A 19,421-nucleotide genomic window follows, 5' to 3' on the forward strand; every position below is an offset into this window, starting at 1 on the left:
TGCGAAATGGCTTTGACGTTTCAGCCTGATATGGGTCCGATGTCCTGCTATGGAACATCAAGCCACATCGAGCTCCTGATTTGGGGCTCTTCTTCTTGTTTTTGTTTTCTTCCGTAAAATAGAGCTTGCTGATGTCTAATCATCTTTCTCTTTCAAACGCATAGAAATGATAGTTTCCCATGCGCTTGAAAGAGAAAGATTATTAGACGTCACCAAGCTCTCGTAAGAGCTGTTGTTTACATTTTTTTTATTATTGTTTATTGAATATAATTTTCATATCAAAATCTAAACTGCTTCCAGAAGCAACGTTTTACAATTATTAATTATTTATGTCGGAATCATCGTTGTCTGGCTTTTCCGGTATCAGGATCAATCAAACGGAATACCCGAATCGTTGCGCCAAAATACCCGAGAGAGCAAGTTTGTTCCACGATTTGTCCATTACGTTCGGCGCTGTAAAAAGGGAAGACATTAAAATAAAATTTGTGAAGGACAAAATATGATGGATACTAACCAGCTAAGCAGTCGAACCCGGATGCAATTGCCTCAGTAAAGTTTGGCGCAGGTTCGTTGCTGAGTTGAAGATTACTGGGAGAAGGATGTGGCAAGGGTTTCGATCCAACACCCACAAAGATGCAGCATAGAATTGTTCCTCCACGGTTGCTGGGAAAATTTTAATTTTAGAGGATTAATTATGAGTAAGCATTGCTGAATGCGGGGAGAATATTTCTTATGTGAAGATGTAAACATTCATGAAAAATCATAACATATTCGCACAAATAGAGTTTTCACCATGGAAAATCAGAAATTTGTCATTCCTACGATAATTCTTCCGGGAATTCCTTCGCTCAATTTTTTCAGAATTCTTTCGAGAATTCGTTTGGTTTTTCTAATGGAATTACATACGAAATCCCTTCAATAATTTTTTTTTGGAAATTCTACGAAATTTTTTCCGGGAAATCCTCCGAAAATTCCTTCGGGAATTCCTACGATGATTCCATCGGGAATACCTCAGGGATCTCATTCGGAAAATCTTCTGCGAATTCCTTCGAGAAGTCCTCTGGGAATTCCTTCGGGCAGCCCCCGGGAAGGTCTTCTGTGCATTACTTCGGATGTTCCTCTGGGAACTACTTCGGAAGTTTCTCTGGAAATTCCTTTGTGAAATCCTTCGGAAGTTAATCTGCGAATTCCTAAGAAAGTGCCTCTGGGAATTCCTTCGGAAGTTCCTTTGATAATTCCTTCGGAAGCTTTTATTTTTAAATTCCTTCGAAATTTTCTCTGGCCCTTTTTTTGGAAATTCCTTCGGAGGTTCCTCTGGGAATTCCTTCGGAAGTTCCTCTGGGACTCCTTCGGAAGTTCCTCTGAGAATTCCTTCGGAAGTTCTTCTGAGAATTCCTTCGGATGTTCCTTTGAGAATACCTTCGGATGTTCCTTTGAGATAGGGATGAATGACCGCCTGAGTTAATATCCCTCAAAAACAAACCATCATCATCATCCTTTGAGAATTCCTTCGGAAGTTTCTCTGGGAACTCCTTCGGAAGTTTCTCTGGGAACTCCTTCGGGAGTTCCTCTGGGAATTCCTTCGGAAGTTTCTCTGAAATTCCTCCATAAGTTGCTCTGAGAATTCCTTCAGATGTTCCTTTGAGAATTCCTTTGGAAGTTTCTCTTGAAACTCCTTCGGAAGTTCCTCTGGGAATTGTTTCAGACGTTCCACTGGGAATTCCTTCGGAAATTCCTCTGGGAATTCCTTCGGAAATTCCTCTGGGGCTTCCTTCGGAAGTTCCTCTGGGGCATCCTTTGGAAGTTCGTCTAGGACTTCTTTCGGATGTTCCTCTGGGAATTCCATCGGAAGAACCTCTGGGAATTCCTTCGGAAGTTTCTCTGATAACTCCTTTAGAAGTTCCTCTGGGAATTCTTTCAAAAGTTCCACTGGGACTCCTTTGGAAGATCCTCTGAGAATTCCTTTGGAAGTTCCTCTGAGAATTCCTTCGGAAGTTCCTCTGAGAATTCCTGTGGAAGTTCCTCTAAGAGCTCCTTCTCAAGTTTCTCTGGGAACTCCTTCGGAAGTTCCTCTTGGAATTGTTTCAGACGTACCTCTGGGAATTCCATCGGAAGAACCTCTGGGAATTCCTTCGGAAGTTCCTTTGAGATCTCCTTCGAAAGTTTCTCTGGTAACTCCTTCGGAAGTTCCTCTGGTAATTCTTTCAAAAGATCCTCTGGGAATTCCTTCGGAAGTTCCTCTGAGAATTCCTTCGGATGTTCCTTTGAGAATTCATTCTTAAGTTCTTTGGTAACACCTCCGGAAGTTCCTGGAAATTCTTTCGAAAGATCCTTTGGGAATTCCTTCGGAAGTTCCTCTGGGACTCCTTCGGAAGTTCCTCTGAAAGTTCCTTCGGAAGTTCCTCTGAGAATACCTTCGGAAGTTTCTCTGGGAACTCCTACGGAAGTTCCTCTGGGAATTGTTTCAGACGTTCCTCTGGGAATTCCTTCGGGAGTTCCTCTGGGAATTCCATCGGAAGTTCCTCTGGGAATTCCTTCAGAAGTTCCTTTGAGAACTTCTTCGGAAGTTTCTCTGGTAACTCCTTCGGAAGTTCCTCTGGTAATTCTTCCGATAGTTCCTCTGTGAATTCCTTCGAAAGTTCCTCTGAGAATTCCTTTGGAAGTTCCTCTGAGAATTCATTCGGAGTTCCTGTGAAAGTTCCTTCGGAAGTTTCTCTAATCACTCCTTCGGATGTTCCTCTGGAAATTGTTTCAGACGTTCTTCTGGGAATTTCTTCGGAAGTATCTCTGGGAATTCCATCGGAAGAACCTCCGGGAATTCCTTAGGAAGTTCCTTTGAGAACTCCTTCGGAAGTTTTTCTGGTAATTCTTCCGATAGTTCCTCTGGGAATTCCTTCGGAAGCTCCTCTGAGAATTCCTTCGGAAGTTCCTCTGAGAATTCATTCGGAAGTTCCTCTGAGAATTCCTTCGGATGTTCCTTTGAGAAATCATTCGTAAGTTTCTCTGGGAACTCCTTCGGAAGTTTCTCTGGGAACTCATTCGGAAGTTTTTCTGGGAACTTCTTCGGAAGTTCCTCTGAGAATTCCTTCGGAATTCCTTTGAGGATTCCTTCGGTAACTCCTCCGGAAGTTCCTGGAAATTCTTCCGAAAGTTTCTCTGGGAATTCCTTCGGAAGTTTCTCTTTTCTCTTTTCTTTCTCTTTATAAGGTCCTCTGAGAATTCCTTCGGATGTTCCTTTGAGAATTCCTTCGGAAGTTAGAGGAATTCCCGGGGGAATAATTCCCAGAGGAATTCCCCGAGAAATTCCCAGAGAAATTTCCAGAGGAATTCCCGGAGGAATTCCCATAGGAATTCCCGGAGGAATTCCCAGAGGAATTCCCGGAGGAATTCCCAGAGGAATTCCTGGAGGAATTCCCAGAGGAATTCCCGGAGGAATTCCCAGAGGAATTCCCGGAGGAATTCCCAGAGGAATTCCCGGAGGAATTCCCAGAGGAATTCCCGGAGGAATTCCCAGAGGAATTCCCGGAGGAATTCCCAGAGGAATTCCCGGAGGAATTTTCAGAGGAATTCCCGGAGAAATTCCCAGAGGAATTCCCTGTAGGAATTCCCAGAGGAATTCCCTGTAGGAATTCCCAGAGGAATTCCCAGAGGAATTCCCGGAGGAATTCCCAGAGGAATTCCCGGAGGAATTCCCAGAGGAATTCCCGGAGGAATTCCCGGAGGAATTCCCAGAGGAATTCCCGGAGGAATTCCCAGAGGAATTCCCGGAGGAATTCCCAGAGGAATTCCCGGAGGAATTCCCAGAGGAATTCCCAGAGGAATTCCCAGAGGAATTCCCAGAGGAATTCCCTGAGGAATTCCCAGAGGTATTCCCGGAGGTATTCCCGGGGGAATTCTTAGAGGAATTTCCGGGGGAATAATTCCCAGAGGAATTCCCGGAGGAATTCCCAGAGGAATTCCCGGAGGAATTCCCAGAGGAATTCCCGGAAGAATTCCCAGAGGAATTCCTAGAGGAATTCCCAGATGAATTCCCGGGGGAATTCTTAGAGGAATTCCAGGAGGAATTCTCAGAGTAATTCCCGGAGGAATTCCCAGAGGAATTCCCGGAGGAATTCCCAGAGGAATTCCCAGAGGACTTCCCGGAGGAATTCCCAGAGGAATTTCCTGAAGAATTCCCAGAGGAATTTCCAGAGGAATTCCCGGAGGAATTCTCAGAGAAATTCCCAGATGAATTCCCGGGGGAATTCTTATAGGAATTCCAGGAGGAATTTTCAGAGTATGTCCAGGAGGAATTCCCAGAGGAATTCCCGGAGGAATTTCCGGAGCAATTCCTAGAGGAATTCCAGGAGGAATTCTCAGAGTAATTCCAGGAGGGATTCCCAGAGGAATTCCAGGAAAAATTTCCGAATAGATGGGTTATTAGAAATTTGTAAAGAAATTCTCCGACACATTTCTGGATTATTTTTTTACAGAGTTATTGAGGAAGTTTGTCCTGAAATCCGGAAATTCCTCCCTGAGGAAATTCCAAAGGAAATCCCGGAGGAAGTTCCACAGGATATCCCGAAGGAATTCCCGGAGCAAATCCAGAAGGAATTCATGGAAGAAATCCTAAAGTAATTCCCGAAGAAAAACCCGGAGCAATTTTCGAAAGAAATCCCGATGAAATTACCGAAGGAATTACCAAAGAAATTCCCGGAACAATTCCAGAAAGAATTACCGAAGAATATCCCGGGGGAATTTCCAGAGGGATTTCCGAAAAAATTCTTTAAGAAATTTCGGGACTTTTAGATGGAATGCTTGGAACTTCCAAAAATTTCCCGAAGAAACTTCCGTAAAAATTCTCTAGGAATTTCCTGCACAAATTCACGAAGAAATTCTCGAATGATATTTCGAAGAAATTCTTGAAAGAATTTGCGAAGTAATTCTCGGAGGTATTCTCGAAGGACTTCCCGGAGATGATTTCGAAGGAATTCTCAAAGGTATTCATGAAGGAACTCCTGATGCAATTACCGAAGGAATTTGTAAAGGAATTCCCGAAAGAATTTTGTGGAATTTCCAAATACATTCCTAACAATAGAAAAAAATATTCCTAAAGGATCCCAAAGTAAATTCCGTAGGTATTCTCAAAGGAATTCTCGTAGGAGCTCCCGCAAAAATCCCGTAGATATTCCCAAAAGTATTCCTGAAAAGAATTTCCGACGAAAACCCGAAAGAATTTCCAAAGAAAATCCTGACAGACTTCCTGATGTATTCTCGGCGGTTTTCCTAAACAAGTTATCAAAGGAACTGTTTTGTTAATTTAAAAATATTATTACTGACCTATCCAGGCTTTGGAGCAGCTCTAAGGAATCCGGGATGAATCGAAAATACAGAGATTTTCTCGTAGCTTCATGTTGTAAATTATTTCCGTCGTATTCGTCAGACCCCTCTGAAATCATGATGACCTACGGCAGCTTGCCTTCCGGTAGAATAATCCATCCGACAAACTGTGGTTTTGTCTCAAGCATCAAGGCCTTCCTAGCTTAGAGGCGACCTATGTGTATGAAATAAATATATGTATATTTTCTAGAAATAGAATTACAGAAATAAACATTTACCTCTCGTATGGTTGCCTGAAGAAAACGACTCCTTTCCTACCAGACTGTCACCGTCATGGTATTTGACAAATAAAACTTTTCGTATACGTCGAAGCCACTTGGAAGGCGATTGCATCCTGGTTCCTCCGAGTCCTGGAACTCCTCCGTGCTCAATCAGGATTTTACTGCCAGCAATTTCGCGACTAGCGCTTAGAATTCCTGCCTCACACTTTTTCCCACTTCCGGCTCTTGTACGGTTTCGATGCGACCTTCGTACGCTTCAGCTACACTTTCAGCCGCTTGGTGCCGATCTGGAAACCGTGCATCGCCTGGATGGCGGCCTGTGCCGAGGCCACATTGTCGAACGACACAAAGCCTTGGACAGGTTGGTTTGCTTGTCGACACCACGTTGCCGAACGGGATCCGAGCGGCCGAGGCCACTGCTTGTGCCATCGTAGGATTAGGTAAAGGCGTTGTGATTAATGCTGCTGCTGCCGCCGAGCCAAACTGGAGCAGGGCGGCGTATGGCGTCAGAGTGGTGGCATCGGTTCCTGCGGTCTACAGTGAGGTCGCTGCGTTGGGCGTTTGGGAGGAACGAATGCGTTATTGCCGCCAGCGTAACATAAGATTCTTCATCGGACTCAACAGTCTGCAGAAACTGCTGCTGCTGGGCCACCGCGTCAGTGACGCCGGCGAGAGAGCATCCGCCGCCAGGAACGGTATCTGCTGCTGCGGTGGGTTCGGATGGTGACCGATGGCCGGCGCGGTTAGGGCATCCTGGACCCTGAGGACCGCTTTTCTGCAAACAGTTGGCACTGCTATACCGTTATAACACTATTTAAATCGCGACCGAATCGGAGGCCAAATTTTCGCGAAGTTGAAGTTGGACCGCTCTTCTCACCACACCACACAGCACAAAAACAATTTTTTGTAAGAGTGAGAAGGAGAAGTTCGAAAACCCGTTTTCAAATAATATTGTTTTTATTCTTTTTACTCTCATAGTAAAAATGAAACGTCAAACCACGGCGAAACGATTTTCGACAAAAAAGAAGAAGTAGACTTCGCCGAGAGCTTGACTTGTCGAGGGCGACGTTGAGAGGGTTGAATTCCTTTGGTAACCCGGATAAAAATTTACAGTAACTTGAATGACATAACCCATTGAAATACAATAGATTGTGTGGCAAACAATACAAACTATTGTACGCTTATTGTAAAATGTTCACGGTTGTAAAAGATCTTTATTGTACGTCCATTAAAATAACAATATATTTAAATGTTAATACTGATTCATTCTATTATATTTTTATTGTTCGCTTATGTTTAGTATTGTGCTCATCCAAAAACTAAACAAATTTTAAAAGTATTCGGTTTGGATGATCTGTTATGCCGAAATGTTATACCGATTCTCAAGTATATATTTTCGCCATATTGCAGGTCTAGGAATGTTATGCAATAAAAAAATTAATTCAAAAATGAAAAGAGAATAAAATTTTTGCTTATCATTTTACTCGGAGAATGGCTGAATTCATTTGAGCGTGTACAGTTTTGTTTATAATTAGTGAAGATGAAAATAATGAAAGCTGTGGTGCAGAAAGTGTCTTTTCCATTACAGTTTCTGCTGCTGGAAGCAAGCAGTTGTAAATCACTATACGGCTTCTGGTACCGTGGTAAGTATTTAAAGTGTTAAAGTGCGCTGAGCATCATTACTGCACAGAAAGAAAACCATTAATAATAAAAAACCTGTTGGTTAAAATAAAAAGTTTCATTGGTTCTTTTTTCGTAGAGAGTCGTGCAGCATTTTCGAATAAAAAGTTCGTAAACTTTTATTTAATCAAGAGATTAATTGTTATTTGCTGCTCTAGAATCGAAAGTTTGAACTTTTCGATAATATATTGCATACGTACAACTGTCAGATTAATCAGATTGTATTTACTGTAGGAAGTGAAAGTAAATGATTTTATATTGAATGGTGCTTCTATTGATGTTTTTGGAGAAAGTTTTCGCATAAAAATAATTCAATCAAGCACAAATTTTAATGATCGTATCAAGTCCAAACCGGCACTTTCTCCATCTTTTGTAAGTTACGATCTTTTACAAAAATTATGTCTCAATTATTTTGACAATCAAATTTAGTAACTGTGTCCTTACTACACTTTATTTTATATTTTTTCTTAATGCCAAATGATTTTCTTTACTCATTTCTCAGGGTATTACTCCCTGCCCAATGTTATCTATGACTTTGCGTCGGCCACATAAATTGCCTTTAATAAATATTGTGTTGATTCGAAGATTTGTGCGGCCAACAACATTGTGAGACGAGTCTAACGGATAACATTCTTCTGAGTTGTCATCTTTGCTGTAGTTTCGATTAGTTTGTCGACATCAGAACCCATAATAGGTTTTAATAGCTCCATGCTTGGTTATGTTCCGCTCGACATCTGGGGAACTGAAATAAAAAGTTGCAATAAAGAATAAAGCATATATAAATTTGACGAAGAAATAACAATTGACTTTGCGAACGTTAAATGATATTTACAGTGTTATTACCCCTTCACTCATCATATACCAATTATGTACATCTAAGTTACTAGAACTCCAAACGTTTTTTTAAGAAGTTTGCGGTTTCTATTCTACATTTTATTGGAAGAAAATATACTATTTATTTCTCAAGCGTGCGAGTACTTCAGAATATTACTTTTTTTTGTTTCGAGTCATCTGTCACGGTGATTTTTTCACATTGAGTGTTTTGAAAATAAAGTTCAAACACTTTAATGTTCATATTACATGAATTTCAAATTGATACTCAGACCCGACGAAAAATATGATTGAATTAAATACATGACTTTCGATTCTAAAGTTTTCCACTTTTATTTTAAGGAAAAATATCACTTCTAGAAGTAAAGTACAATATATTTAATAAAATAGTATTTGTTCTTTCTGTGTGGAGCAGTATTTTTGATCAGTGCTGTCATTTTAGATTAGTCACTCTTTTCGCATCGGCCACTATTTTCGGTTATCATTTTGGTGGCTGCATTCTGTAGCGGGTGCCGGTGACGTTCGACGTTTGATAGTTCATCAAATAGCAAATTTGGTCACCTGTCCAGCTGCGCTACTGTTTTAGCAGCGCGTTTAGGCAGCGACCGGTAAAGTGTCAAGTATACTATTATATAATGTATACTTATTATATATTATATAATGATACTGCGCTTGACAAACGAAGTTTATACTCAACACCGGTACTCATCGTAATCTTAGAGATTGCTGCCAGAGTATGACTCGAAGTGCGATGCGAAGCGTACGTCCATACGATTTGATATCTCCTTATTTTTTGATTGTTATTCCCTAGTTGCATGTACAATTTTCGCGCGGCGTTGCGTAGACGCGTCTACTCTGGCAGGCACCTTGTATTTACTACATACAAAGTTCAATGTAACTGCATAATGAACGCAGATGGTTCATCGAACAAAAAATAAATAAAATTGTATCTTATAATACCTTATGACATACCTGGTAACATGTATCCTTGTTCCTTTACAGAAATGAAGCTTATGATAAATAAAAATACTGCTGCTTGTTGTTCATTGATTCAAGATCGTTTAGTGGCTACCATTGGCCAATCTACCAACAGGATATAATAAGAACTGATGCAGGTAATTTTTTTCTTTTCTTCTCGACGCATTACTTCTAATAAAACTGACATATCAATAATTTAATGGCATTTCTCTCACAGGTTTATGCACCGGTAGCCAAGTAACAGCAATGCGAGTTAAAATGAGTTAAAATCAAGTTTTAACTGAATTAAAATTAATTTGGAAATAAAAAAAATTGTAAAACAATTAATTGTGCCATGTATTTTTATTGTAATATTGAAGTATAATGTATTCTAAATCCTACTTATTTGTATTTCTATTGTAAAAACAATAAAACAGTAAATAAAACAAAAACACAATGTTTTCTATTGTTTTGTCGCTCGAAATCATCTCATTGAAGAACCGTAAAATCAATTGTTTTGCTCCAAATTTTGTATGGAAATTTTTCGATTTTTTTATTGTAAAGATACATAACAACCCCCTTTTTAATTGTAAAGTCCCATTTACCATTCATTTTATCGTGGAAAACCATTATTTCTCATGTGATTTTATTGTCAAAATTCCACTATATTCAATGGTAAAAATAATGTTTTAAATGGTGTTGTAACAATAAAATTTATAATATTTTAATAATATTTTTTATCCGGGAATTCTTCAAGAAATATCTTTGGACATTCTTCCAGTATTTTATCTGAGAATTCCTTTGTAAATTTCTCCAAAAAATCCTTCTAGTGTTGTTTCTGAAATTCCTCCCAAATTTCTTACACGAATTTGTCCGGAAGTTTCAGGAATTTCTCCGAAAAATCCTCCAGGAATACCTTTGGAATTTCTTCTAGTAGATGTAAGGTCGTCCGAGAATTCCAGCGAAAGAACATCCAAGAATTCCTTCGGAAGGTCCTCCTTAACTACTCCGGTAGAAGCTCCTCCAAGAATTCATCCTTAACTACCCGGATAAAAAATATTATTAAAATATTATAAATTTTATTGTTACAACACCATTTAAAACATTATTTTTACCATTGAATATAGTGGAATTTTGACAATAAAATCACATGAGAAATAATGGTTTTCCACGATAAAATGAATGGTAAATGGGACTTTTACAATTAAAAAGGGGGGTTGTTATGTATCTTTACAATAAAAAAATCGAAAAATTTCCATACAAAATTTGGAGCAAAACAATTGATTTTACGGTTCTTCAATGAGATGATTTCGAGCGACAAAACAATAGAAAACATTGTGTTTTAAATGTTTTCATTTACTGTTTCTATTGTTTTACAATAGAAATACAACAGGATTTAGAATACATTATACTCCAATATTACAATAAAAATACAATACAATTAATTGTTTTACATTTTTTTTTTCAAATTAATTTTAATTCAGTTAAAACTTGATTTTAACTCATTTTAACTCGCATTGCTGTTACTTGGCTACCGGTGCATAAACCTGTGAGAAATGTAAATTATTAAAGGATGTCAGTTTTATTAGAAGTACGTCGAGAAGAAAAGAAAAAATTACCTGCATCAGTTCTTATTATATCCCGTTGGTAAGATTGGCCAATGGTAGCCACTGAACGATCTTGAATCAATGAACAGCAAGCAGCAGTATTTTATTTATCATAAGCTTCATTTCTGTAAAGGAACAAGGATACATGTTACCAGGTATGTCATAAGGTATTATGAAGATACAATTTTTATTTATTTTTTGTTCGGGATGAACCACTGCGTTCATTATGTACATTGAACTTTTGTATGTAGTAAATACAAGGTGCCTGCCAGAGTAGACGCGTCTACGCAACGCCGCGCGAAAATTGTACGCTAGGGAATAACAATCAAAAATAAGGAGATATCAAATCGTATGGACGCTACGCTTCGCATCGCACTTCGAGTGTACTCTGGCAGCACCCTAAGATTACGAGTACCGGTGTTGAGTATAAACCGTTTGTCAGCGCAGTATCATTATATAATATATAATAGTATACATTATATAATAGTATACTTGACACTTTACCGGTCGCTACTAAACGCGCTGCTAAAACAGTAGCGCAGATGACAGGTGACCAAATTTGCTATTTGATGAACTATCAAACGTCGAACGTCACCGGCACCGCTACAGAATGCAGCCACCAAAATGATAACCGAAAATAGTGGCCGATGCGAAAAAGAGTGACTAATCTAAAATGACAGCACTGATCAAAATACTCGCTCCCACACAGAAAGAACAAATACTATTTTATTAAATATATTGTACTTTACTTCTAAGAAGTGATATTTTTTCCTTAAAATAAAAGTGAAAACTTTAGAATCGAAAGTCATGTATTTAATTCAATCATATTTTTCGTCGGGTCTGAGTATCAATTTTGAAATTCATGTTATGAACATAAAAGTGTTTGAACTTTTATTTTCAAAACACTCAATGTGAAAAAAATCACCGTGACAGATGACTCGAAAAAAAGTGTGTTCTGAAGTGCTCGCACGCTTGAGAAATATGTGTATATTTTCTTCCAATAAAATGTAGAATAGAAACCGCAAACTTCTTAAAAACGTTTGGAGTTCTAGTAACTTAGATGTGTACATAATTGGTATATGATGGTGAGGTAAGTAACACTTGTAAATATCATTTAACGTTCGCAAAGTCAATTGTTATTTCTTCGTCAAATTTAATATGCTTTATTCTTTATTGCAACTTTTTTATTTCAGTTCCCCAGATGTCGAGCCGGAACATAACCAAGCATGGAGCTATTAAAACCACAGGGTTCTGATGTCGACAAACTAATCGAAACTACAGCAAAGATGACAACTCGGAAGGAATGTTATCCGTTAGACTCGCCCATGTTGTTGGCCGCACAAATCTTCGAATCAACACAATATTTATTAAAGGCAATTTATGTGGCCGACGCAAGTCATAGATAACATTGGGCAGGAGTACCCTGAGAAATGAGTAAGAAAATCATTTGGCATTAAGAAAAAAAAAAAAAAAAATAAAGTGTGGTGAAACAATATTACCCAAATTTGATTGTCAAAATAATTGAGACATAATTTTTGTAAAGATCGTAAGGCATACAAAAAGATGGAGAAATTGCCGGTTTGGACTTACGATCATTCCAAAATTTGTGCTTGATTGAATTATTTTTATGCGAAAACTTTCTCCAAAAACATCAATAGAAGCACCATTCAATATAAAATCATTTACTTTCACTTCCCACAGTAAATACAATCTGATTAATCTGACAGTTGTACAATATATTATCAAAAGTTCAAACTTTCGATTCTAGAGCAGCAAATAACAATTAATCTCTTGATTAAATAAAAAGTTTACGAACTTTTATTCCGAAAATGCACGACTCTCTACGAAAAAGAACCAATGAAACTTTTTATTTTAACCAACGGTTTTTTCATTATTATTAATGGTTTTTCTTTCTGTGCAGTAATGATGCTCTAGCGCACTAACACTTTAAATACTTACCACGGTACAGAAGCCGTATAGTGATTTACCGCTTGCCCAGCAGCAGAAACTGTAATGGAAAAGACACTTTCTGCACCATACAGTTTCATTATTTTCATCTCTTCACTAATTATAAACAAAACTGTACACGCTCAAATGAATTCAGCCATTCTCCGAGTAAAATGATAAGCAAAAGTTTTTATTCTCTTTCATTTTTTTGAATTAATTTTTTTATTGCATAACATTCCTAGACCTGCAATATGAAAATATATACTTGAGAATCGGTATAACATTTCGGCATAACAGATCATCCAAACCGAATACTTTTAAAATTTGTTTAGTTTTTGGATGAGCAATACTAAACATAAGCGAACAATAAAAATATAATAGAATGAATCGGTAACATTTAAATATATTGTTATTTTAATGGACGTACAATAAAGATCTTTTACAACCGTGAACATTTTACAATAAGCGTACAATAGTTTGTATTGTTTGCCACACAATCTATTGTATTTCAATGGGTTATGTCATTCAAGTTACTGTAAATTTTTATCCGGGTACTTCCAAGAATTCCTCCGGATGTTTCTCTAGAATTTTTTTCAGGAATTCCATCGGATATTCCTTCAGTAATTCCTCAGGAATATCGTTCAGAAATTTCTCCAGAAACTCCCTCCGGAATTCATCCCGAAGTTCCTATAGGAATTCCTTCTTAAGTTTCTCCAAGAATTCCTTCTGAAAATCCTCAAGCAATTCCTCCGGAAGTTCCTTCAAAAATTTCTCCAGAAGTTTCTTCAGTAAATCTTCTGGGTGTTAGAACAGGAATTCTTCGGGAAATTTCGTCTGGATGTTTTTCAAGTATTTCATGGTAAATTTTGAAACCTTACAAGGTATTCTTTGAAAATAAATTTGGAAGAATTCCACATGGAAGTTCAGTTAAAAAATCCGGTGGAATTTTAACCAGACTCAGTATAAAATCCAGGGGAAACTCGTTATACACTATCTCATGAAAATTTTATAGAATATTCCCTTGAATTCTATCAATTTGAATGTTAAAAAAAATAAACATTATTCCACATTTTTAAAACAAGGACATGATTGAATTTACAAACCTATTGGATTTTGAAATTTCTCGCTAATAATCATAATTTTTATATTGAAGACATTTGAAGACATATTTAAACGACTGTGAAGACATTTGAAAATATTCACTGGCATCCCTGATCCGAATAGAACGTGTCAAGATCAGCAAAACTGCAACAGTGACGTCCCCATCTTCCACACACGATGTGCCGTTCAGTCAGGCAGACTTCCCTCCGATAAACAACACTGAAAAACCATCATCGCATCCTATAGAGATGAGTGACGTTTAGCGCTCGCACACTAATGTGCAATTCTTCATGTGTAAAAACATGTTTGTTTTCCTTCTGCTCATAACCTCAAAAATGATCAGGTCATCACAATGATATCAAAAGAGTCAAAAAATATATGGAAATATACTCATTTTTACCCAATCTTTGCTGAGTTGCACCATCTAGGAGTGTTTGTTTTCCTTTTATCGCCACTCACACATTCGGACGTGAGAATCTCAATAATACATCAACAGTATAGATAGTGGAATATATAGATGAGCGAAGATAAATCCTCTGTCTCCAAACGAACTGTCAAACGTGTCTCCAAACGAGCATGACGTCACGATTTCAATGGAAACGTTAAGGGCTGTGACGTCATATGCGCGTGTGCACGGGCAAAAAATCGACTCAGCCATGCTTTCGCTCATCTATATATTCCACTATCTATAATGTATAGTATAGATAGTAGAATCTATAGATGAGCGAAAGCATGGCTGAGTCGATTTTTTTGCCCGTGCACACGCGCATATGACGTCACAGCCCTTAACGTTTCCATTGAAATCGTGACGTCATGCTCGTTTGGAGACACGTTTGACAGTTCGTTTGGAGACAGAGGATTTATCTTCGCTCATCTATATATTCCACTATCTATAATCAACAGTAGAAGAACGACCACACTGAAAACATTATACACGCCCATCCCACTGGTTACAAACATACATTTTCACTAGTTGAAATTCATAGTAGAATAACGTGTAATTCCATTCCAAATGTCAAAAAACAAAACGTTCGATGCATTTGTAGAACATAAAGAATAAAAATGAAAAACACGTTAAATCTCTATGAAATGTTTTTGTAGGAAACGTCTGGAAGGGTGCTATTGGGTTGTATCAGCTCCAAATTGTAAGCAATGTACGAACACAAATAAAACACATTTTAGAATTAGCCAGTTATCACATTTTACCATTATTTATTTATTTTTGCATGCATGTGGCGGATACCTTAGTTGTTTAATTTACAAATCACAAATTAAATCACACCAAAACCCGCACAAGATGGGCCGCCGGTAAACTTATGTCATTCCCCTCGAGACCGTGCTGGCTACGTTCACTCGTTTTAAATGTACTTGTATACCTGAAATTCGTCCATAATTCATAAGAATTCAGGAAAAAACCCAGAATAATCCACCTAGCGGTGATGGCGCCTTTCTCGCGCAAAAAGGTAATAAATGTAGCCTTTACGCTTACACCTCGATGATGTACAAGAAAGGCAAAACAGTTACACCGTCTAATGTTATGATAGAAAATTTACACTAGTAGACGACAGATGGCTCTGCCAAAAGTTTCTCGAATTTCCTATATTCAAATTTTGACTTTCGGACAATTTCATAGTACTATGAAACTGAACGAAGAGCATACTTACGCCTAAATGCGTGCAACACGAGCATCTTTATAGTACGATGAAACTCTTAATGGGAGCAAGCCATGGATAAACTTTAAAAATATTCATAGATGCAAGGCACTTTTCATAATACATTATTGTTCTATGTGACTATGTCTCATCACTATTTTAATATTATCTATTTTTTGCAATTCGCAATTATTATGAAATTCAATAGTGATCAACAGCGTTTTAGTCTCTGGCGGATGCAACTTGTTGCAAGAAAATCGGTTAAGAGTTTCTATGTGAAAATTTGGCTAATGTTTTTTATGGCATTTTGTGCACACACACACGCACACACATACACACACACATACGCACACACGGACAGACAGACATTTGTTCAGTTCATCGAGCTGAGTCGAATGGTATATAACACTATGGGTCTCCGGGACTTTTATCAAAAGTTCGAATTTGGAGTGAAATGATAGCCTTTCGGTACAACTTAGTTGTACGAGAAAGGCAAAAATGACATTGAACCTAGCTTTCTAGTAAAATAACTTGTGTTGATGTTCCTGTCCGGTTTGGATACGCTGAATATCGTCTGATGCAGTATGACATCACAACAAGGTTTTTATTTTCTTATTTTAAAACAAGATTCAATATACTAAACCGATAGGAAACGATGTTCAAAACGGGAGCGGGCCATTTGGCATAAAGTCATTTGGCATAACGCCATTTGGCATAAGGTCATTTGGCATAAAGGCCATTTGGCATAACGGTCATTTGGCATAACGGTCATTTGGCATAACGGTCATTTGGCATAACGGACATTTGGCATAATTTTAAACTTCATCAAAGTTGGTCATTTGGCATAACGGACATTTGGCATAATTTCGCTAAATGGTGACTAAGTGGTGCGGGAAACACCCCGGAATAGTAAATATAACACCCGTCGATAATAATATTAAAAAGACATTATCCTCTCGTGGAAAGAATGCATTTGCAATGCAATGCAAAAGTAGGCACATGCCCGGATTAGAGCAGTGGTGGATATAATCCCCTCTTTAACCCTTAAATGCGCAATGTTGTTTTAAAACAACAAACCGAAAATACGTTTAATGTTAATGATTTTAATGGTTGTTCACGTTGAATATATTTTCGACGATTTCTAAAAAAATCGCCTTGCGCCTTTAAGGGTTAAAAGAAGGCGTGTTGCCGGATTATGGCAATGAAGGATGTGATCCCTTCTTTAAAAGTAGGTGCTTGCCCGAATTATGGCAATGGAGGATATGATCTCTTCTTTAAAACTAGGCGCTTGCCCGGATTAAGGTCATGGTGGATCCGATCCCTTCTTTAAAGGTAGGCGCTTGCATGGATTATGGCAATGGATGATGTGATCCCTTCTTTAAAATTAGGCCCTTGGACGGAATATTATAATGGTGGATGTGATTCCTTCTTTAAAGTAGGTGCTTGTCCGGATCATGGCAATGGAGGATATGATCTCTTCTTTAAAAGTAAGCGCTTGCCCGGATTAAGATCATGGTGGATGCGATCCCTTCTTTATAGGTAGGCGCTTGCATAGGTTATGGCAATGGATGATGTGATCCCTTCTTTAAAAGTAGGCGCTTGTCCGGATTAGGACAATGGTGGATGTGATGCCTCCTTTAAAAGAAGACGTTTGCCCTGATTGAGGCAATGGTGGAAGTGATCCCTTCTTTAAAAGTAGGCGCATGGGCGGATTAAGGCCATGGTGGATGCGATCCCTTCTTTAAAAGTAGGCGCTTGCATGGACTATGGCAATGGATGATGTGATCCCTTCTTTAAAAGTAGGCGCTTTCCCGGATTATGACAATGGTGGATGAGATTCCTTCTTTAAAAGAAGGCGCTTGCCCGGATTGAGGCAATGGTGGATGTGATCCATTCTTTAAAAGAAGGCACTTGCCCGGATTATGACAATGGTTGATGTGATTCCTTCTTTAAAAGTAGGTGCTTGCCCGGATTATAGCAATGGAGGATTTGATTTGTTCTTCAAAAATAGACGCTTGTCCGGATTGAAGCAATGGTGGATGTAATCCCTTCTTTAAAAGTAGGTGTGTGGCCTGAATTGTGGCAATGCAATGGTGGATGTGATCGCTTCTTTAAAAGTAGGCCCTGTCCGGATTATGGCAATGGTAGATGTGACTCCTTCTTTATAAGTAGGCGCTTGTGGGGAATAAATCAATGGTAGATGTGATCTCTTCCCCGAAAAGCACAATTCAGATTGATTTGGTTGCAATAACTTATATGTGACTTGATTGGTTTTAGTAACTCGTCTACGTCAAGTTTGTTGCTTGAGTTTTTAAAGTTAGGCGCTTACCGGCATTAAGGCAATGGTGGATTTGATCTGGTCTTAAGCGCATGCTCGGATTGAAGCAATGGTGGGTGTAATCCCTACTTTAAAAGTAGGCATGTGGCCGGAATAAGTCATTGATGGATGTGATCCCTCTCTCGGAAGCAATTTTGCCGTTTTGTTATTTCGTTCTCCCGGAAAATGTTTACCATCAATCTAAATTTATCAGAAAACAGCCTCGACCTACTTTATCTACGCTAAATATTACATGAAATATCCCTTTCGCTTTCACAGCTCGAAATTATGCCAAATGTCCGTTATGCCAAATGACCCAATCTTTTCTTAGAGTTCAAAATTATGCCAAATGTCCGTTATGCCAAATGACCATTATGCCAAATGGCCTTTATGCCAAATGACCTTATGCCAAATGGCGTTATGCCAAATGACTTTATGCCAAATGACCCAGACCCGTTCAAAACACGTAATATTGAACAGGATCGGCAAGTGGTGTCGATTCAATTGAAATTACGATGAGTTTAACGTGGATCGCTAGTCAAAATGAACAATAATAAGACACGTTAGATACACGTGAGAAAGAATATTGAAACTGACGTGGAATGCTAGTGAAAATGGCATGGCGGGTTATAAAACACGTTAGATCTACGTGGAAAAGAACATTGAACAAGCGTGTAGATTGTTTTCAGTGCACAAAAGGATGACGAGTGGATTGATATCGAAGACAACGCATCTAATTCATCGTCCGAATACAGTGTAGTAGCAAACAAACGTCGGCGATCAAAGCGGTACAAAGAGATGGATGCAAAAAAGGCTTGTACAGACCAGTGTTTCCTCACCACGGACCAGATGAAAATAGTTGAGGAAGTTAAAAAAAATGAGGAATAAAAATAGGAAAGGTGGTACTAGTAAGTAGTATAAAATGAATATCGGCTCTGTAAAGCTGTATGCGGCGAGTGAGCCTTAAATAAGCGGAATCGATAAAAAAAACCCAGATTAATCCACCTAGCGGTGATGGTGCCTTTCTCGTTCGTTCAAAAGGTTTGGAAAAATCTCAAATAACACCAATATGTAGATTGGTCTTATTTTTCATATTTGTTTATATGCATAAAAAAAATTCTCGCCAAACGCAATTTGTTGCAAACAAATCGGATGAGCATAAGAACAAAAAATGGCATTTTATGTAGTAGTTTTAAAATTAGTATTTTCGCCATAACTTTTGACCCAATTGTACGATCCGGCCAAGTTTCTATAAGAAACAATGGGACAAGATTCTGCGTCGAATGCAATCTGTTGCGAGCGACCTAAGAAGCACACATATTGCACATCAATCAAGTAACTTATATATGACCGGATTCAGTCACAATATGGTTACTGCAACCAGATTTGTTGAAATTGTGCTGCTTGGGGAATAGATGAAGTATAAGTGCTAAGAAAGTGAGCTAGACTTTTTTGAACTCTGTTTCACAATAAATAGTAATTTGACCATAACATCTAAGCCCATAGTTCGATCTGGCTAATTTTCAATAAGAAAATATGAGACATTCTGCGTCGAATGCAAATACGAGCGAATCGGTTGAGGAAAAGTGCCTGAAAAATGAGTGACATTTTTTTTAGCGATTTTTTCATTAAAAACCTAGATTAATCCACCTACAGTGAGATTTTGACCCTTCCTTTGTCATAAGGAAATATTTCCAGACTCCAATATTTAAAACGAGATAAAACAACT

At 38.3% G+C, this 19,421-nt stretch overlaps 1 protein-coding gene and 1 long non-coding RNA gene across 2 annotated transcripts; both read right to left on the bottom strand.

Moving 5' to 3' along the window:
- Window positions 1–331: 331 nt before the first annotated feature.
- LOC134216312 (uncharacterized) lies at window positions 332–5,733 on the bottom strand. Its single transcript, XM_062695231.1, has 4 exons — window positions 5,598–5,733; window positions 5,320–5,533; window positions 515–663; window positions 332–453 (listed from the first exon to the last, which is right to left on the bottom strand). The coding sequence occupies exons 2-4, from the start codon at window positions 5,436–5,438 to the stop codon at window positions 374–376; spliced, it is 348 nt and encodes a 115-aa protein (XP_062551215.1). The 5' UTR covers window positions 5,439–5,533; window positions 5,598–5,733; the 3' UTR covers window positions 332–373.
- A 4,790-nt stretch (window positions 5,734–10,523) lies between these two features.
- On the bottom strand, window positions 10,524–12,754 carry LOC134216311 (uncharacterized). Its single transcript, XR_009980610.1, has 3 exons — window positions 12,635–12,754; window positions 10,688–10,800; window positions 10,524–10,615 (listed from the first exon to the last, which is right to left on the bottom strand). It is a non-coding gene; the product is annotated as an uncharacterized LOC134216311 (long non-coding RNA).
- Window positions 12,755–19,421: the final 6,667 nt, after the last annotated feature.

Source organism: Armigeres subalbatus, chromosome 2 (assembly GCF_024139115.2).
Source record: "Armigeres subalbatus isolate Guangzhou_Male chromosome 2, GZ_Asu_2, whole genome shotgun sequence".
Classification (NCBI taxonomy): Eukaryota; Metazoa; Arthropoda; class Insecta; order Diptera; family Culicidae; genus Armigeres; species Armigeres subalbatus.